The sequence below is a fragment of the Scophthalmus maximus genome, chromosome 20 (genome assembly GCF_022379125.1).
Source record: "Scophthalmus maximus strain ysfricsl-2021 chromosome 20, ASM2237912v1, whole genome shotgun sequence".
In the NCBI taxonomy this organism is placed as follows: domain Eukaryota; kingdom Metazoa; phylum Chordata; class Actinopteri; order Pleuronectiformes; family Scophthalmidae; genus Scophthalmus; species Scophthalmus maximus.
In genome coordinates, this window is record NC_061534.1 from 1,458,437 (window position 1) to 1,478,817 (window position 20,381).

A 20,381-nucleotide genomic window follows, 5' to 3' on the forward strand; every position below is an offset into this window, starting at 1 on the left:
ATTTATATTTCGTTTTTCTGTTCAATACAATTGTAAATCTGTATAAATATTTCATAATTTTTTAAACCAAATTTTTCATAGATGAATAAAGTATTTATGATTCTACATTACATTACATTGTAATATGTAAAGTAACATTTATGATTCTGATTAAATGACACAACAATGCAAACGATGAAACACAAATCCACAATGGGACACATTTACACACAATAACCACAAACATCAGACAACAAAGAAAGTTTTCAGTTTCACTTTTGATCTTTTTGATTTATTTATAATCTTATGATGTGGACACATCCTCTGGAGTTTGGATACAGCTGTAGGAGCAAGCAGGCATAATGGGAATTATGTATGTGTGTGTATATATACATATATATGTGTATGTATATATATATATATATATATATATATATATATATATATATATATATATATATATATATATATATATGTATGTATATATAAAACACAATTGGAGTTAGGCACTACATCATGCCTAGAGTGCGTCAGAACCCTGTACATTGATTAACCAATCAAAGCACACCATTTTGGGCGGACTATTTGAACGCACCAAAGTGCGGCCCCCTGATTGGCTCAGCGAGAACGTCAGTCAACCGCGGATCGTCTCACACAATAGATCGCCTGGGGGTTTGTTTTTTCAAATCCCGAGACATTAATCGGTTGATTGACGATCGATAATCAATCACAACCGCAAGAACCGTCGCGCCGCTGGAAGAAACCACGTCAAAACGACACAGAAACATTAAAAAAAGGACTTTAATTCCTCCCGTTCGACTCGGAAGGAGGGGATTTGTGCTCTGGAACGGGAGCCTCTGATTGGTCGCTCGCTCCTCGTGACGCAGACGTTGTGAACATCAACAAAAGAAGCAGAGAGAAGAGGAGAAAGGAGGAAGACGAGGAGGAGGAAAGTCGAGCGTTCACCGCGGCGGAGAAACGAGATATGTGGATGTAACTGTGGAATTAACAGGTAAAGTGAATCATTTACACTTGTATTAATATTTTAACCCTCGACACTCGGCGGATTGACGGAAGTGTTCCGGTGTTTTCTGTCGAGAGAGACAGAAACAGAAACAGAAACAACAGAATCACGACAGATGATTCGTTTCGCTGCAATATTCAATAACAAGTGTAAACATTTTTATAATCTCTAATGTCCCTTTTGCAAATATTGTCGAATCGTCCAACTGTTCGACTCCGCTTGTGATGATCTCCCAGTGTTTCCTCTTCTCTCGTCTTTTTGGCGAATCAGTCGCTTTATCGTTACATATTTCAGTGTTTCCTCTTTTTCCTATTGTTGTTTTTAAGCTTAAAAAAATAATATTTTATATATCTATAAGCCTCGAACAAACAGCTGAGGTTGTTGTTGTTGTCCGTTTCCTCTGGATCCAGTCGACCTACATTTTTTTTTTTACATTTTATTTCCGACAATTCAACCTCTTCTCACTCGCTTGTTCACATTAATATTGCACCATAATCAATAAAACATCACCTTCTTGTGTATTGATAAACGCCTCGTACAGTATAAAAGATCATAAGACATTTGTAGGAATGAAAAATAAAAGCCCCGCCCCTCCCCCCGCTCCGACCAGAGGATTTAAAGCGCTAGCTGCGAGCGGCTAACAGTTAGCTTCCTCGGCTTCCGTCGGATAAAAGCGATGCAGATTATCATTTTTCCAGTCGAGTGGATTATGTCTTTTTGTGCGGGGTTGAGAGCTGATGGTTGTTGATTAACAGACGAGGGCCTCGACAGGGTGGGTTGTTTTTCGGTCAGAGGACAGAAGAGGCGTCGACCGGAGGAGGAAACCTGACACCGGAGCCCAGCTGAGGGAAGGGGGCCGAGACACCCCCCCCCCCCCACAGAGCCCGGAGCAGGGAGAGGAAATCATCCCACAACCAAACATGGACGATAACAATAATACAAATATATTTTCTCTCATTCAATAACTCATTTGACACAGTTTCCAAGCAGCTGAGAGAAATAATGCGTCCCTCAACCCCCTCAAAGGGTTTTTTTAAATTCCTGTTGGATGAAAATAAAATATGATTATTGTCAGAAAGCAGCTTTCAATTTTTAACAAGTAAATTAATAGGTTGGCCCGGAAAATGCAAAAAATGTGTACTATGTAGATTTAAAAGCACCAATGTCAGATTTTAGTTGAATCAGATATATGTATATATATATATTTTACACATTATTGATTTGGTAAATATTCAAACAACCACCAAAATATGGTCTTGATTATGTCTCTATTGATGAATTATGACTGTGACTAAAGAAATAATTCTATTACATATGTAAAACACTCTTCTCCACAATCAAGGTGATTTTTTTCTGAGCAACAGTCGAATAAAGTTTGTGAAACGGGCGACAGACGTACCACAAAGTCAAACAAGCGTCTCATCCAGAGGAAAATGTGGTTGAAACATTGTACACTGATATGAATTATATATTTCTCATGGTTGTATTTGACATTTGGATGTTCTTGAGCTGAATCTCTTGTGTTATTCTTTTTGCAGTTTGAACACTGTGGTGAAAAAAAAGTACCGCTCAGTTCCTCCGGTGCCGGCTGAGACATGGACGCCTACAAGCTGATGAAGGAGCTGCGGGTGAACTACGAGCAGGAGGCGTTTTACCTGCCCAAAGAGACGGGGCTGAGCCTCATCGAGTCCTCGCCACAGGTGAGCGAGCGATCGACAAAAGCCCTGGATCGTGGATCCTCAGCACATCGAGTTATTAAGTGTCGTAACCGGGTTCATTGTCTTTTGTTCTATAGGACGACAGGCGGATCTCGGCCAAGTGCAGAGACGCCAAAGTGGAGGACCTGTGGAGTCTGACCAGCTTCTTCGGTTACAGCACGCAGACCTTCGTCCTGGCCGTGAACCTGCTGGACAGATTCCTGGCCCTGATGAGGGTAAGAGATTCCTTTCACCTGATAGGTCGGGGACACCTCAGCCCTTTGGGGGGGGGACTCGGTTCACTGCCTGTGCAGTTTGTGAAGGCTTATATTATGCTGCCGAGTGCAACAGCAGAAGTAGATGCAAACAGATTCAAGTAGTTTTGTGAAAGGATGCAGCTCGAAATCATACATGCAGAAAAAACACAGTCGATTCACTTATAAGTGAATCTCTCGTTTCCTACTTCCTTCATCACCGTACGGAATCATAAATCCACTGCAGAAAAACAACAACAACCATGTGACGCTCTCAGCAGCCTGAAGTGTCCTTAAACAACCCGGGAGCTACGGTGGCCCTGAAGTGCAAAACACAGCAAATCAAAAAAACCAAGGACAAAACAAAAAATCAAAAATCAAAAACCCAACGGCAAATGAAATAAAAAACAACAGCAAAACAAAAGAAACAACAAATCAAAAAACAGTTTCTGTTTTTGCGGTTTGTTGTTATTTTGAATTGTCATTGTGATTCCTATTTCTCGTTTTGATTTGAACTTCAGGGCCGCCGTAGTGATCGGCGCACATCTTCCGTCCTCTCAACCCGTCTCTAACTCACCTCTCCTCCTCAGATCCAGCCCAAGCACCTGTCGTGCGTCAGCCTCAGCTGCCTCCACATGGCCGCCAAGGTGACGGAGGAGGAGTGCGACGTGACGCCCGGCGACGAGCTCATCCGCATCGGACAGTGCCGCTTCACCGTGTCCGACCTCGGCCGCATGGAGAAGATCGTCGCTGACAAGCTCGACTTCAAGTCCAACGCCGTCACCGCCCTGACCTTCCTGCACCTGTACCACCAGATCGCGCTCTCGCACTCCACCGACAGGTGAGGATTCACTTTCTGATTCCTTTAATTCACTTCCTCTCTGGGGGAAAAACCTACGTGCTCAGACTTGAAATACTTGATCTGTCAAAGTCGACATTTAGTTTCATTTTCTGATTATTTCTAGTGAACTTTTTGAAGTTTCCGGCTCCCTCCTCAGGGTTTTTATTCACATTTTCAAACCTCAACATTAAAAAGGAACTAGAGTTACAGTTGTTCTCGTGATTTTAAATGGCCGCCGCTCGTTTGTCTCGGTGGCTCTGCTTCATGTGGGACGACAGACGACTATCAGTCGACTCCATCGTCTGACTGAAGTGCACTGATAAGCAGCTGTCGCCGCTGGCAACAACATCTCGCGCTTACATAACTCATAGCTCTTCTGTCTTAAAAAGATGTTCATGAGTCGATGGAGTTGTTTCTCGTCCCATCTGGGAAACGTCTCGGACCGGAAACACGTCTGAACACGAGTGTGTGTGTGTGTGTGTGTGTGTGTGTGTGTGTGAACAGGAAGGAGACTCTGAGCCTGGAGAAGCTGGAGGCTCAACTCAAAGCCTGTTTGTGTCGAATCTCCTTCTCCAAAGCAAAGGTAGGTTAGGTCAAAGGTCACAGGCTGGATTACATCAGCTCAGCTCAGCGGCCCCAAATGACTCTCACACATTATGTTGCTGCTAATTTGACATTAATAACCATTTGTTTCTCTTTATTTCCAGCCGTCCGTCCTCGCATTGTCCCTCCTGAGGCAGGAGATCGAAGCCGTTCGGTCGGAGGACATGTTGGAGATCGCCTCTCACATCCAGAGACACCTGAAGGTAAAACCACACACACACTTTACCCCCAAACAGTCACACTCACTCACAACAGCAGCTCAGAGTCCCGAGGTTTTAAATTCCCTCAGCTGCGGAACGGGAGAAACGATTGTCGGATTAAGCGGCCGCAGGTTCAACTACTTAAATAAAAAACGTGTGTGTGTGTTTGCTGGTGGTGTGTTCACTCTTGACCAAAGTTCTCTGCTGGCGACAGTAGCTGTGTAATCTGGAGTCTTGTGACACAAAAAACTCGGAAAATCTTCAGTTCCCTTTCTCACAGATATTTAAATACGTTCCATCTGGAAATCGTACTTTTTGTTTTAGACCTGAAGTAGGAGGTTAGAAGTCGTATAGTATTTGTGACCAGGATTATTTTAGCTCCTGGTCCAGTAACGGGCTCTGCCGCATGTTAAGTAACCAGATTATTTATTCCGAGCGGCTGAAACTGAAAACTTGACGGCGTTGTTTGTGTTTGTCGTTTGGTTTCAGATTGCCGACGCCGAGCTGCTGCTGTGGAGCGAGCGCGTGGCCCGCTGCCTGTCGGACTACGCCTCCCCCGAGTGCAGCAAGCCCGACCACCGGCGGCTGCAGTGGATCGTGTCGCGGCGAACCGCCCAGAACCTGCACAGCCACCGCAGCGTCCCCGAGCTGCCCACCATCCCCGAGGGCGGCTGGGACGAGAGCGAGAGGTCAGAGCAACAAGACACCAACACCCAGCACCACACCAGAATACATTCAATAAAGAAAAAGAGGCCACGGCCGTCACATGAGACACACACGGAGAAAAGAAACCAACACTCCGTCTGTCAGTGAGTCGAACAACAGGCGAGAAATTTCATTCTGACGTCAAGTGACGACGACTCACGCCAGGAAAATACCAAACACTCCCGACAAATTACAAAGGGATTACAAATCATGACGATGCAGACAACACCTATGTGTGTCACACACACACACACACACACTCACTCACACTAAAAGTTTCCATTTCTACAGCGACGCAACACCGACACTGTAAAAAGTCTGTCGTCACAGGCAGATCAACTATTTAACTAAAACCCTTTTTCTCTAAAAAGAAAAACAAAACTTTAGTCACTTAAAGATGACATAACTTTTTACAGTGTGTGTGTGTGTGTGTGTGTGTGTGTGTGTGTGTGTGTGTGTGTGTGTGTGTGTGTGTGTGTGTGTGTGTGTGTGTGTGTGTGTGTGTGTGTGTGTGTGTGTGTGTGTGTGGTAACACACCTGAGGCAACCAGCTGTGAAGCATGACACACACACACAGACACACACACACACACACACCCCCCTCCCTCCGGGTGTCTGGGGCCTCTCGTATCTCCTTGCTCTGCATTATGGGATGTGAGCGAGGTCACGTCCCACTGACACAGAATGTTTCCATGACGTCGGGCGTGAGCTCCGCCCCCCCTTATGTAACTCGGACCTTCTGAAGAACTCGGTCAGAGTGTGAAAGCAAATATGAAGACTTTTTAAAACTTTGTCAACAGAGAAACTTGTCAAACTAAAACCTGAAGATCCTCAAACTTTTTATGTATTGTTGTAATATTAGTAAAGACGTCACACACACACACACACACACACACACACGACTGATCACAAGTCGGAACATGAGATCAGCTGGTGAAATACAGGAACTGATAATTACACTCTGGGGGTTTTTTTTGCTAGATGGTGTAAACTGTTTCCTGATGACGTCAATATTTATGAGTTACGATCAATTTCACAACCAGTTCGTCCATATTTCATGTTTGGTCCTTAAAACGTCAGAGAATCATGATCCGTTTCTGCCACGACTCCAATCCTCAGATTTAACATGAAAGTAAATTTATCATTAAAGCAGCGAGATCAATAATAAGCTCGTTTTTAAACTGACGATTGATTTTAAATGACACATTTTTTTCTCCTCTCTTCCGCAGTGAGGACTCGTGTGAGGATGCGATGAGTTCCGGTGAAGAGTCGCTCAGCAGTTCTCTGGGCAGCGACGCCGAAGGGAACTACTTCCCGCTGCACTTCCGCCAAAAACACCTCCACACCTGAAGGCTCCGCCTCCCGTGCCTCCTCCCCCTCTGACCCCCGACCTCCACCACCTTTTTTTTATTTATTGTTTCACAAGCTGCGGTGCTGGTGGAGGAATCTCCGGGTAGATTAGAGTAGACGTGAGTGTGTAGATGTGTCGGTGCATGTTGAGGTGTCACATTCCAGAATGAGAGATTTTTACAGAGTGTCGTCGTTTGGGTCAGAGACACTTCTCACTCCTTGACAAAAAAAATATTTTGCCAAAACGTGTAGTTGCTTATTTCTTAGAATGTTTTTTGACTGTTATTAATCTACGACTGTTTTTTTTTTTTTTAATTAAGGGTGAAGAGAAATTGATTTTTTTCTTCTTTTCGTGCAGAGGTCGATAGCAGCCACACGAGAAGACGTGTTTTTTTTATCCTGAGATAAATATTAGTCAACGTTACGTCATATTTCTAGGAAACTAGGTGGCAGCAGACGTCTTATTTGCACATATAAACAAAAAAAATAATAATCTCATTTCAAGTGTTAAATGTTAAAACTGGAGTTTGTTCAGACGGAAACATTTAACACTTAGTGTGTGTGTGTGTGTGTGTGTGTGTGTGTGTGTGTGTGTGTGTGTGTGTGTGTGTGTGTGTGTGTGTTAAATTTAAAAGTTGCCAATTTTTAGGATGTAGCTTTAAAAAAAAGAAAAGAAGTCTGTTGTTCTGAAAGTGTTCAGAGAGAATGTCGACTGGAACAATGTGACTCCGACCAAGTGTCAAAAAAAAGTCTGAAAAATATTTAAAATTGTAAAAAAAGTTTTAAAATATTGTAAAAAAAAAATGTTAATACAAAAACATGTAAAACTGTAAATGATGTACAAGAGAAAAATGTTAATAGTTCTTTGTAGATATTAAGTTATTTATTATTTTTTTGTCACTTGTACTTGAAAAAAGAAAATCTTATAAAAAATGTTATTTTTTAAAAATGTTTTATGTTTCGTCTTTTTTCTTTCATCACATGGTGAAAATGTATTACTGTTATGGACGTCTCTGTCACAGGACGAGTTGACCAGCAAAAACTTGTGCAGAGTGTCACAGATTAATATATATATATATATATAAAATATCAAACACTTCAAATATGAAGTATTAAAAATATCGTATACCAATTAAAATTCATCCTAAAAATATTAAAACTCTGTACCTTAAAAAAAATTAACACTAATAATGGAAATACTTAATTTTTCGTAAAATTTGCACATTTTTCTTACATTTTTCCTCGACATCCATAGTTTTGGGACTCATGAATTTAGTTATTTTGATAATGGATCAGTTGTTTGGTTCATAAAATGGTGAAACATGTCGATTGTGTTTCACAAAACTCCAACATGATGTTTTGTCGTTTCCACACAGCAAATATAAGAAAATATTCACATGTAAGAAGCTGAAATCAGAGAATTTTGACTCTTTTTCCCATAAAAACTACTTGAACCGATTAATAGTTTATTAAAACAGTTGGCGATTAATTTAGTAGTTGATTACTTATCGATTTACTGCTGCAGCTCTATAAGAATCATAGAGAAACACGATGAAAACTGAGCAGACATAAATAGTATGTGTCTAAATTTCTGGCTTAATTTTTTTCTTTTTCGTCCTTCACAACAATGACAAACGTTTCCCGTGTTCCCGTCATCTTTCAAAAAACAGCCCAAATCTTTGAGTCTTGATGTGTTGTTTTTTTATTTCATTGAGAAAATATTTTCTGTTTCATTTATAGAAAAGCGAATGTATGAAAGGTTTTCATAATTTCATAAAAATAATTCATCACCTCATTAATACGAGGAACACTTTCGTTTTCACAAAGTGAAGATCAATTCAAAGGTCCAACGAACAGACGACTTTGAACAAAACAAACATCATAACCGACAACAAGATGGAAGGATGTAGGAATTCTTTAAAAATATGAATATTCCCTTTAACTTGAGCCAATCAGATTTTGTCGTGGACACAAACCTGATGACCATTTCAAGAGCAACGACTAAATCCTGATTTCTTTTCTTTTCATCGCTCAACTAATCATTCGAGTGTCAGTTCTTTTCCATCTTTTCTCTCAAAACAACACCTGGAGTTTCAGAGTCCGTGACGTTCAAAAGTCCTGAAGATAAAAAAAACCTTTATCCATCAACCTCGGACCATTTCAACAAATCTCTTGTTCCGTGACATCACTCGCTCGCACACGAACGCACATCATCATCATCATCATCATCATCATCACTCGACGGCACAGAAGCAAAGATAAGAAACTCCACAGGGTCCTACCAAACCAGAGTCCTTCAGCCTCACGTCTCCTCCTGGGAATCTCCGGTGACTTAATCCTCCGATGTAAAACCACAATAGATCCAAGACGATCCCCAAATAACCAGAAGGACGATCTTGTTTCAAATTCCAAAAAAACCCATGGATCAGAATCCCATGCGAGACTTCCTCTTCTTGGCCTGCGACGCCGGTCCCGGTCGGCCCTGTGAACCCTGGGAGAGGGACAGCCACTGGGAGACGCTCGCCCTCAGGGGGGCTCTGCCGGACAGACCCACCCCCAGGTTCCTCGTGGGGAAGCTCAGCTGCTCCGGGGGGTCGACGTTGAGCTGCGAGCGCTCGTCCTGGGGAAGGAAACCAGAAACAGAAGTTGTGAGTGCAAAGTAATATCATATTTATTTACTAAGGATTCTTTCATGATGAAGACAAGAAACACCTGGATCCGTCAAGTCAAAATTCTCATTTCAGCTTCTTAAATGTGAATATGTTCTGATTTCTTTGCTCCTGTGACAGTCAACTGAATATCTTGTGTGAAAAAAACCAAACATCATGTTGGAGTTTGAGAAACACGATCAACACTTTTAACCATTTTATGGATCACGACTAATCGAGAATCCGTCACTAACTTTTTGAGTAACATCTCTAATTTGCATTCGATGTAAAAGTATTAAACGTGGAACAGTAGAAACCGTTTCACAGGATGTAAAAATACTATAAAATTCTATTTAAAAAAGGAGATAAATGAAGAGTTATCACATGAAACTGGGAACATTTTTCTTTTCACTGAACGACGACTCATTAAATCATCATATAACATGTTACAGACCCACGGTTCAGGATGTCCCTGAACGCACCACCGTCCTCTCACCTGTAGGGCGAGCAGAGCGTCCTGTGTCAGACGTCTGCTTCTCTGATTGGCTGGCGTGATGACTGGTTTCACCATCTGGGACAGAGACTTGATGCTGGGACTCCGCTGGTCGCCGCGTCTATCGTTAACGGGTGTGGCGGTCGGCGTGGCGACCAGGGCGTCAGACAGCACGACGGGGGGCCGATACGCGGCCCTTGTCGTCCCGCACTCCCACTGCCGCCGCCCCGCCCCCTCTGCGTCAGACAACGTCTCCTGGCTCGCCATAGACGACCAGCCGATCGGGCCACAGATGCTGTCCAGGTCCGACTGGTAGCTGCAAGACGTGGTGAAACTGCCCGACAGCTCCAGGCGCCGGCCGGTCGCCCTCTTCGCCTCCTTCTCCCTCCTCCTCTTCCTCCGCAGAGCCCTCTCCTTCTCCGCCCTGTTCAGCCCCATCTCGTCTGCCCACCACGCCCGCCACACCTCCTCCCCTCCTTGCCAGGAGAGCGTGAGGCGGCGGCTGAGCGGATCACTCCAGGCGTCCGTGTCCACTGTGTCCGGCAGCGGGACCGGATCCAGAGCCGCGAGCGAGGAGGAGACGGCGCCACGGAGCAGCAGCGAGCGGTCGGACATGCACGTCCTCAGATCTCGCCTCACGCTCCGCACGAGCTCGTCCTCTGTCGAGTCTCTTTTCCTGTCAGCCGGGAGCCGGAGGAGGCCTTTAGTAGTGGTCGTGATGTTCTGCGAGCGACGTGGGCGGAGCTTCTTGTCACGACTCTTTCGCATCAGTTTCTGGAGCCAGCGTTTCCAGGTGACGAGAGTAACTGTACTGAGCGACGGCTCAGAGGAATCGATCGGAGCCAAGCTCCTGGAGCTGCGGACCCTTTCCTCCACGCTGCAGGGTTTCTCTGCATCATCAGCTTTAGCTCCGCCCTTCGTTCCATCTTCCGCTCCTTCCTCCGATCCGCTCGCGTAATCCGGCTCCGAATCGTCGTTGACGACAACCCGCAGCCCCAAACTCTGCAGTATTCGACGTTTCCTTCCCGGCACCCAGTCGTCAGAGTCAGAGCTGGTGACCTCCGCACGTCGCTCCCTCTCTGGAGTCTCGGCCACAAACATCGGCGCAGACAAATGCTGGGTCGGCCCGATCATGCTGTTGTCGCTTGACGTGTCCTCGGCGACCGACAGAGAATACGGCGCGATGTGTTCTGCATTTCGTCTCTCCGACGTCGCGGTTTGTTCGTCGTCCAGTGCCGCGGGAAGTCGAGACGACGCCTTGTCGTCGTCCGGCTGCTCCGGCTCCAGGATCTGGTAGAAGATATCTCCGGCCTCCGTCAGCTGGAGGACGCAGAGACAGTCCGATCCTTCTCCTTTCTGCTCAACACACGTCAGACCTGACAACAAACATAAGGAACATGAGCCACTTCAAAGATGTCTCACTTTAAAAGACACTTTCACCTCGTCCCCTCGTACCTGCAGCAGCTGAGGACAGTCTGTGGGTGGCGACGTCCAGGCGGTGAGGGATCTGGACGGGGAGGTGACCCAGACTGTCTCTGGGTCGGAGCAGCGCCTGAGGAGGACCGCGGCTGAAACAGGCCTCGGCGCGTCCTCCTGATCAGACGAGGTCACGCGAGGAACGTTAGTACGAAGGGTTGACGCAGTAACTTTTAGCATGAAATAAATACACAAATAGGAGTTATGTCTCTCCCAGCTGACCGACCTGAGTACTGCAGCAGGGTGATTTCCTGAGAACTGTGTGAGCCCAACACGACCTTGGTGCTCCTGGCTCCGCCCGCTCCCGAGTCGGAGGAGGCAGAGCCGGGCAGGACATGACAGAACAGCGGCGCCGACTGCATCATGTGATCCCACTTGAGCATGGGCACGCAGGGGAACCGCTCGTCCACGACGTAGGCCGAGAGCTGACGGCCGCAGAGAGGAAGAGGAAATTAAAAAGTGATGATCGTCACTTTTTCTGCGTCTGTGTTTTCTGTTAAGTTGACGTCTACGTACATGAGTGGTGACGAGGTGGTGGAAGGAGTGGGCGTCTCCCAGGTACCGGGACAGGATGAGTCGCTCTCCCCTCCGACACTCAGCGGTGCTGCTGATCCGGAACAGGGCGTGACCGCTGAAGGGATTCATCTGGGAGGAGGGAAGGAAGAAAGGAAGGAGGGATGAGGAGAGAGAGAAGAAGGAAGAGGAAGATTTTACTGATGTGTAAAGACAAACGGAGATCTGTTTTATTTTATTTCAAACTACTTATATTTATTCCTGGAGAACGTCTCGTCTCACCCTCATGTCCGTGAGCTCCGCCCCCGTCCTGTCCGCGTACACCATCACCCTTGGGTGGGCGGAGAATTCGCACCATCTCCACGGCGATGTGGCGTTGAAGAACAGGTTGCTGTTGTCCTCCCGAACCTTCTGCATCCTGACGACGAGGCAGAGCGTCGCTTTAACGTCAGCACGACTAATAACAAATCAAATCTGGATCTTAAAGAAAAAGAAAATCGTCCTCACCCTTTGCCGACAGTCCACAGGTTCACGGCGCCGCTCTCGCTCGCCACCAGAACTTCGCCCAACACGTGAGGACTGGCGCTGACACAGGTCGCGACCTCCCTGGTGTCGACCACCTGCAGCAGACGAGGTTCGACGCCGTCGCTGAAGCTCCAAATGCCGCACAGGTGATCCGACCGCACGGCAACGCAGCCTGCAAACGACAAAACAACAAAGAAAGTGGAAGAAAATGTACAGAAGCAAATTAAATTCCTCAAGATGTTTAAAAATACTTACAGTTGTTGAAGAGGGAGGCGGAGCTTATCTGTCTGATGGGGCCTTTCAGCTGGAAGCTGAACCTGTCGCTGCTGCTGGTCAGAGCGGAGGAACCTCCTCTATGGTGCTGCAGCTCCACACTGTGGAAGTCTGGGGAACTGCGTTCAGAACCAGAACCACCTCTCACTCTTTGCGGGGGACAAACAATCAGATTATTTAAGGATACTGAGCTCGTTCAGTCCCTGGCTTCCGGGGTAGACGAGGCAGCCCGTGCCGCCGCTCGGTGAGAAGGGCACGAAGGTCAGAGCGCCACCTGTGGCGGCCTCGGAGAAGAGCATGCGGTCCCTCTGCTCCGTCAGCTCCTCGTGCAGCAGAGAACCCAGCAGGTCGGGAGGAACCGAGTGAACCACGTCCGACAGCAGCAGAATGTATTTGTTCAGGGGGATGGAGTGATGCACCTTGTGACATCTGAGGGGAGAGAAAACATCAGTCGAGCAACAAAGAGATATTTATTTATATGATTCCAGATCACAGCAATCACGTCGCATTCCCACACATTTTATACTCCAGCTTGTCCAGAATGTTCTTCACCTTCCCCATGTTCACGGAATCCCTCCGATGTTCCTGCAAAACAAGAACCACAAACAGCGTCCAGCTCAGAGCAGCTTCTGTCGTTTTAACTTCTGTCAGTGAAACAAACACGTTATTGATTCATAACTGCTTATTTAAAAAGAACTACGTTTACATTATCGGATGATGGCCTATGAAGCAAGTTCGACATACACCAGGGCATCTTTCCGCTTTTAAAAATGGACGTATTAGACTGAATAAAAATAATAATAATAATGTTGCTGTGAGAATCACCGGTTTCCTTCTTTGTGCAAAGTTGAAGTTTTCGCCCAGAATTTCGCCCATGCAGCCGAAGGCGTCGCCACAGTGATCCATGAAGAAGTTCTGCATCTGAAGACAAAAACAAACTTCAAAACAACATCTCAAGCTGCGGCTGAGTTCTCGACGTTTCTGCAAATCTGGATATTTTTGTTCATCTGATCGTTACTTTCACTGGTTCATGTTTTTGGTCAAATGTCTTGAATCTGTGTGAAATGGTATTTATTTCTCCAAACATTATGAAAACATCAGAAAAATCACAGAGATCAAAATAAAATAAAATAAACTGCAGGGGACAAATAAAAAAATGGTTAATTTAAAGTATTGATTCAACTGTTGTACTCACATGTTCTTTGAAGTCCAGTGGATCTGGAGGCTTCACAGGCCACAGGAAACCTGGAGAAATAATGTATTTGTACAAATCTAATGGAATAAAAGTAATAGAATACATACAAACAAACAAACAAACAGCCAGAGGACAGACACAAAGATCAAGAGGAGGGTGAACAGGGACGGAGATGGACTCACGGTTCCTGGGGGACAGGAGGGGAACAGGCACAGGCTCCGTCTGACGCCACGTCTCCCCTCGGACCTGATGGCTGGAGGTGAAGATCCAGCTGGAGCCAGGACCAGAACCTGCCTGGAACCAGAACAACGACCACGAGTTTGTCAGTCCAGCCGGAGAACAGGCGACACATGTTGAAACTGCTGATTCAGTTCATATAACACGAGTGAACGACATGTAAAAACTTAATATACAGATTAAAAAACAGAAGACGAAGCAAGTTGGTGTTTACACATGACGACTGGTGATGAAGGTGCACACCTTTATGTAAACACAACGAAAAGAAGCCACGATTGGCAGAATAAATCATAAATATGAAAAGGATTAAAAACCTCACAGAACAAAATAGTGGTCGGCAATGTAGTTATCCCCTACTATTAATAATTATGGAAAACAGATTTAATCTATAACATTGGAGCTGCAACCGTTAATCGACTACTGAATTAATCCCCAACTATTTTGATAATCAATCAAGTAGTTTTTATGAATAAATAAACACAAAGGTCAGAATTCTCTGATTTCAGCTTCTTAAATGTGAATTGTTTTCTTTGCTCCTCTATGACAATACACTAAATATATTTTGGTGTGTGGACAAAACAAAACATCATGTTGATGTTTTGGGAAACACGACCAAAGAATAAATCGATTAATCGAGAAAAATAATCAACAGATTAACCGATAATGACAATAATCTGTAGTTGTGTACTATTACTATGCTACATAAACTGTCACGATGAAAAGAAATTGAAAATATTATTGGTACAACAGTAGAATAGTTAAAGTTAAAATGTACTTGCAGTATTTATGATACTATAACCTCGGCGGGAACTGTATATTAATCAGTAATATTTTCTATTGATGAACAAACAGATCAGATGATTTATATTATGTTTCCATGACAACAGGAAGGAAAGTTATCAATATTAACAGTAACATTTTGACTCTGTGTCATCACTATAAAGCTGGTGTATCCAGATGTCTATGACTTGGAAAAAGCTCAACACGAGGATATTAACATCTGTTCTACTTTCATTTGATTCTTTAGCAGGAAATTACTTTAGAATATTTGAATCTAATACATAAAAAACACAAATGAAAACTACCTTTATATGTTAATGAAGAGACAATATTTCAGATGGTCATAGGTGTAAAATAAAACATTATTGGTACAACAGTAGAATAGTGTTAGTTGAAATAGTATTAATAGCATTTATAATACTATAACATTAGTATAAGTTATTAAATCAATAAAAATAATCAGTAATTTTTTCTTTTGATGGACAAACAGATCAGATGATTTAAATGATGTTTCCAGGACAACGGGAACGAAAGATATTCATATTAATCATAATGATTAAAATAATAATTTTCATATTTTTCCTCCATTCATTAGATTCTTTAGCAGAAATTACTTTAGAATATTTGATTCTAATACATCCAAACACAACTGTCTGTCGTTTACTTGCTCACTGAACCTCGTGCACGTGTCGATCCTCTGGAGCTCGTGGCGGCGGAACCCACCTCGAGTCCGACCCGCTCGTAGCGGCCCCAGGCTCCGGCGCTGTTCCCCGGGACCGCGTCCGGCGGCCCGCAGCTGTAGAAGGAAGGAAAGAGCCTCGGCGGGAACTGATAATCCATCTCGTTATCGATGAAGTACAGTAACTGTCACCGGCGGTGCGCGTGTCGGCGTGTTCCGTCCGGGAACAAGTCTGAACATGTTGTTCTGCGGCGGCTCGGTGACTTTAGCTAACCGCTGTTAGCTTAGCACACAAACCATCACACTTGTCCTCCGCTGATCGTCGTGACACGCCTCTTGTCCGAGCTGCGACACGTCGACCAGCGACGAGGTTCGTCGATAAAGTCACAAAACTGCGGTAAAAAGACGTAAAAGTCCTCGTTGAGTCGACGGACACGTGCAGCAGCGGCGGACGACAGTCAAGCGGAAACTGCGCGCACACATCCGGCAACAACATTAAAATGACTTCTGGTCTGATTTTTTTTTTTTTTTTTTTTTTATTAAATTAAAACTATCTTAATATGTTATTGACAAGACAATATGTCAAATGATAATAGGTATACAATATTGAAATAAAAAAGTGGCCGTCAGATCCATTCATAATCTTGCGTGATTGCCTTCCTGGTGAAATAAAGGATAAATAAATGAAAAAATAACTGCAACTAATAATATTTATGAGAAAGCTGTAATTATGTGGCTCATAATTGTTTTGAGCTTCTACTGTTGCTCATGTCAAAAATGAATCTTTGCTTTTTTTTTAAATAAATAGGTGCAGATATTACAGAAATTCAATTGGAATATATCGCACAATGTTCTTATAGTTTTATTATATATTTGATGTATGTATTTGTGGATGTAAATTTTTATTAAATTAAAATTATCTTAATACGTTAATGAAGAGACAACATTTCAGATGATCATAGGTGTAAAATAAAAATTATTGAAATAAAAATGTCAACAAAACATTAAACTACTACAACTAAAACATCTATTTAAGAAGTATTTGTTTTCGAACTTCTATTGTAATTTAAAAAAATGTTTTACAGTTTGTAATCTTAAAATATTAAACTCTGAAAAAAGTTCAATTTTTTTTTTAAATAAATAGGTGCATAAATTAAAGATATTGAATTGCAATCAATCAGACAATGTTTTTCACAGTTTCATTCAATATTTGATTTATGTTTTTGTGTATTATTATTTCCATTTAACAACAACAAAAAGTCTTCAATACTCGAAAAGACAAAAAACTATTTTTCGTTTTTAAATTTTATTTTGAAAACAGAGAACCGGATGCGACTTCCTTCCGCCCGTCACGTGATTAGTGGATGCTCTGATCGGCTTGTCGGTGCGACAGCAGCTAAAAACAAGACGAACGAGAGGATCACAGTTCGTGTTTGTTCGTTTCTCACGGAGGGAAACCTTCACCGTCACACCTTCCCTCAGGAGGGAAATGTTCCAGTAGGACTCGTGTTTTTATTTCTGGTGCGTATCTACAATGGTCATATGTATTATATATATAATATTCCCGTTTTGGTTCCGTTAGCCGGTGTTGCTAGCCCCGGAAGTCGCGACATTGCAGGTGTAGTTCAGCGTTAGCGCTTCACAGATCACTGCACAGATGATCTGTCCTCTAAACATCTGATAATCAATTTGATTGTTTTATTTATTTGTTAATATCTGTTTCTCTCTGTGACGTCATAATAATAATCCACGCGCGTGTCTCGTTGGTTCCTAAACGCTGCAGCTGATGCTGCGCGTGATGTTCGTCTTCATCATCCGAACGTCGAGGTTAATAAATCAAACGCGGCACGAAATCACCGACTTATCGAAAAAGTATTCACTTGTCGTGTTATTCATTCATTCCCATCGCTTTGCTGTTTCTGTGCGTGTCCTCGTGACGGATCGCTGATCGATGGCGACTCATTGATTGTGGATTTATGACACGATTGAACCTAAAATAAAAATCATAGTAATCGCGTGAGCAACGTGAATGTAAACATCTTCATGTTACTGTACAGTGTGGCAACATGCTACACGTTAGCATACTATCATGCTATGTGTGTTTAGCACCGTCAGCATGTCACAGCTAATAAGCTGCTAGCTGTTATTGTTGATACTGTAGTCTGAGGTTTTCTGGACACTGGCTGACGTTTCTCCGTCTCCTCTTTACAGACGCATCGCCATAATGTCGGGGAACAGCCTGGTTCTACCCATAGTGCTGTGGGGCCGCACGGCGCCCACGCACTGCATCAGCAGCCTGCTGGTGATGGACGACTTCAGCAGCATCATCACCGGCTGCCACGACGGACAGATCTGCCTGTGGGACATGACGCCCGGGCTGGAGGTACTGGAGGTGTGTGTGTGTGTGTCATCTACCTGTGATATCTTCTCTAATTTATTCTGATTCTCATCATCTTATTATAACCCTTTATCTCCTCTCATCTTCCCTCCTCTCATCTCTACTCCTCTCATCGCTCCTCTCCTCATTTCCTCTCATCTCTACTCCCCTCATCTATACTCCCCTCATCTCTACTCCTCATCTCCTCTCATCACCCCTCTCCTCATCTCCCCTCCTCTCATCTCTACTCCTCATCTCCTCTCATCACCCCTCTCCTCATCTCCCCTCCTCTCATCTCTCCTCATCTCTCCTCTCATCGCTCCCCTCCTCTCATCGCTCCTCTATTCTCATCTCCTCTCATCACATTTCTCCTCTCTCCTCCTCCTCCTCTCCTCAGATTTGTCCCAGAGCCATGTTGTTTGGTCACACAGCCTCCATCACCTGTCTGTCTAAAGCCAGTACGTCCAGTGACAAGCAGTACATCGTCAGTGCATCGGAGAGTGGGTGAGTTTGAGTACACACACACACACACACACACACACACACACACACACACACACACACACACACACACATAGAAACTATCAACAATGATGTTTAATTTCTGTACATTTATTTAGCTTGTGATGTCATACACGTTTACCAGCAGATAATTCTTTGGCTCATTTGTGTCTAACTTCCGTTTTATTGTGTGTCAGCGAGATGTGTTTGTGGGACGTGAACGACGGACGCTGCATCGAGTTCACCAAGCTCGCCTGCGCTCACACCGGCATTCAGGTGAGACCGGGGACAAACAAAAAAGTCTTTTCATGAATGAGGGATGGTTAAAAATCAGGAATGATGCTGGAAGATTAAAACATTTTTTTTTTCATTGATCATATTTTTGTCCTGCGGTTTCTCCAGTTCTACCAGTTCACCATTGGCACAGAGAGGGAGGGGCGTCTGCTCTGCAACGGCCACTACCCAGAAATCCTCGTGGTGGACGCCACCAGCCTGGAGGTCCTGTACTCGCTGGTGTCCAAGATCTCCCCCGACTGGATCAGCTCCATGAGCATTATCCGATCCCACCGCACGCAAGGTGAGCCATGCAGGCCGAGGCCCCCGGAGCTGTCACCTCAACTGTTGCTGGGCAGACTTGGTGTGTTTGGACACTGACTTTGATTTTCTCTCTGTCTCGGCAGAGGACACCGTGGTGGCCGTGTCAGTGACGGGGATCCTGAAGGTCTGGATCATCACAGCCGAGGTCAGCAGGATGCAGGTACACCGCCGCTTGTTTTTGAACAGTCTGCCTCGTCATCACATCCAGCAGCGTGTAAATAATAATCACACAATGTGTGTGTGTGTTCAGGACCTGGACCCAGTGTTTGAAGAGGAATCCAAACCCATCTACTGTCAGGGCTGTCAGAGTATTTCCTTCTGCACCTTCACTCAGAGCAGCTTGCTGGTCGTCTGCTCCAAGTACTGGAGGGTGAGAGACGACGGTCCGACACGTGAACCTGAACAATACACACCACCTGATGGTTTCATTAATAAATATATTGTGTGTGTGTGTGTGTGTGTGGACGGGTGGGCGTGTGCGTGTGTGTGTCAGGTGTTTGACGCAGGCGACTACTCGTTGCTCTGCTCGGTCCCCAGCGACACGGACCAGGGCTGGACCGGAGGAGAGTTCATTGCCGCGGACAAAGTCATCATCTGGACCGAGGACGGCTGCAGCTACATCTACAAGCTCCCGGCCAGGTGAGAGCCGCCGCCGCTGGGCCGAGGTCATGAGAGTTGCACGGGTCAGAAGTCTGAAGGCAGTGTGCGTTGTTTTTCTGCTCATCGTGACCACCATTGTGTGATTGTGTTTTGTTCCCCAGTTGTCTGCCGGCCAGTGAACATTTCCGCAGTGACGTCGGGAAAACCAAAGAGGGTTCGATCCCTCCGCTGGTCTACAGCATCGCCAGCCGCTCGGACCGACAGGTCAGTCAGTCCTGCGTCCTTCACTCTGTCTAGCTCTTCTCTGAACTGAAGAGCTGTTGATACTGAAACAACAAAAAAAGGGGGGTGGGGGACTATGTAAAGATGGTTTCTGACCACATTGCAGAAAAAGCTTTTGTAATTTTTGTGCCTTAGAAATTCAAATTACCCTACAGGCAGCAAACGGTATCTGTTTGTAGTTGCAGTCTTGTCTCTTGTCTCTTTGAGTTCCGTTTGTACCGATGTCGATGTTTGCTTTGATTTTATTATCACAGCTCATTTCAGCCACATGGTTTCTTAAACCTGGTGAATCTTTAAAGCTCATGTGTCAAACAAAGATTTGCCTTTTTGAAATGGCGTCAGGAGCCGTCTCTTGACCGACTTTTGTCTTTTACTTCATGATTCAACAAAAACGGTGTTTGAGATTCAGCCGTTATCTGAGTTTTTATTTAATTCTAGACAAAAAAAATTCAGATTTGTTTATTTTTCACTAACCATTAATAATCTCTCAGTTTTTAGTTGTGAATCAGATGTTTGAAGTTTGAATCCATGTGTGTGAACGTGACCCGTGATG

The 20,381-nt window shown here is 44.5% G+C and overlaps 3 protein-coding genes across 10 annotated transcripts in view; 2 read left to right on the plus strand and 1 right to left on the minus strand.

Moving 5' to 3' along the window:
- The first annotated feature begins 836 nt into the window (after positions 1-836).
- Positions 837-7,603, plus strand: ccng2 (cyclin G2). The gene is made up of 8 exons (XM_035609231.2): positions 837-991; positions 2,542-2,703; positions 2,799-2,936; positions 3,545-3,795; positions 4,300-4,378; positions 4,503-4,601; positions 5,088-5,287; positions 6,532-7,603. Exons 2-8 carry the CDS (start codon positions 2,599-2,601, stop codon positions 6,650-6,652), a joined length of 993 nt encoding a protein of 330 aa, XP_035465124.1. The 5' UTR covers positions 837-991; positions 2,542-2,598; the 3' UTR covers positions 6,653-7,603.
- Positions 7,604-8,330: 727 nt separating this feature from the next.
- Positions 8,331-15,951, minus strand: taf1c (TATA-box binding protein associated factor, RNA polymerase I subunit C). Of its 5 annotated transcripts, none has more exons than XM_035609228.2 (14): positions 15,516-15,951; positions 13,958-14,069; positions 13,776-13,825; positions 13,406-13,501; positions 13,098-13,165; positions 12,768-13,009; positions 12,563-12,691; positions 12,290-12,479; positions 12,065-12,200; positions 11,786-11,914; positions 11,496-11,694; positions 11,249-11,386; positions 9,797-11,169; positions 8,331-9,272 (listed from the first exon to the last, which is right to left on the minus strand). In XM_035609228.2, the coding sequence occupies exons 1-14, from the start codon at positions 15,630-15,632 to the stop codon at positions 9,078-9,080; spliced, it is 3,174 nt and encodes a 1,057-aa protein (XP_035465121.2). In that variant the 5' UTR covers positions 15,633-15,951; the 3' UTR covers positions 8,331-9,077. The 5 variants fall into 5 exon arrangements, with proteins under 5 accessions (XP_035465121.2, XP_035465122.2, XP_035465123.2 ...); XM_035609229.2 differs by having other exon boundaries at positions 15,470-15,950; XM_035609230.2 differs by having other exon boundaries at positions 15,457-15,950.
- Positions 15,952-16,820: 869 nt separating this feature from the next.
- LOC118285525 (WD repeat-containing protein 7) overlaps positions 16,821-20,381 on the plus strand; it is a 72,146-nt gene continuing 68,585 nt past the window's right edge. The window contains exons 1-9 of one of the 4 annotated variants that reach the window (XM_035609227.2): positions 16,821-16,992; positions 17,683-17,854; positions 18,246-18,352; positions 18,547-18,625; positions 18,752-18,926; positions 19,030-19,106; positions 19,197-19,316; positions 19,440-19,585; positions 19,708-19,810. In XM_035609227.2, coding sequence (XP_035465120.2) covers positions 17,696-17,854; positions 18,246-18,352; positions 18,547-18,625; positions 18,752-18,926; positions 19,030-19,106; positions 19,197-19,316; positions 19,440-19,585; positions 19,708-19,810 — 966 coding nt within the window. In that variant the 5' untranslated portion in view covers positions 16,821-16,992; positions 17,683-17,695. Of the gene's footprint in view, positions 16,993-17,682; positions 17,864-18,245; positions 18,353-18,546; positions 18,626-18,751; positions 18,927-19,029; positions 19,107-19,196; positions 19,317-19,439; positions 19,586-19,707; positions 19,811-20,381 lie in introns of all 4 variants that reach the window. The other 3 variants (XM_035609224.2, XM_035609226.2, XM_035609225.2) reach the window with 3 other exon arrangements.

What these genes read in the sequence shown, in the direction of transcription:
- taf1c (XM_035609228.2), bottom strand. Translation starts at nt 15,632, where the DNA reads ATGGATTATCAGTTCCCGCCGAGGCTCTTTCCTTCCTTCTACAGCTGC. An exon ending in TTGCACAAAGAAGGAAACCG is followed by an intron (nt 13,166 to 13,405) that starts GTGATTCTCACA and finishes CTTGTTTTGCAG; the next exon opens with GAACATCGGAGGGATTCCGT. An exon ending in CGCCTCCCTCTTCAACAACT is followed by an intron (nt 12,480 to 12,562) that starts GTAAGTATTTTT and finishes TGTCGTTTGCAG; the next exon opens with GCTGCGTTGCCGTGCGGTCG.
- ccng2 (XM_035609231.2), top strand. Translation starts at nt 2,599, where the DNA reads ATGGACGCCTACAAGCTGATGAAGGAGCTGCGGGTGAACTACGAGCAG. An exon ending in TCATCGAGTCCTCGCCACAG is followed by an intron (nt 2,704 to 2,798) that starts GTGAGCGAGCGA and finishes TTTGTTCTATAG; the next exon opens with GACGACAGGCGGATCTCGGC. An exon ending in GATTCCTGGCCCTGATGAGG is followed by an intron (nt 2,937 to 3,544) that starts GTAAGAGATTCC and finishes TCTCCTCCTCAG; the next exon opens with ATCCAGCCCAAGCACCTGTC.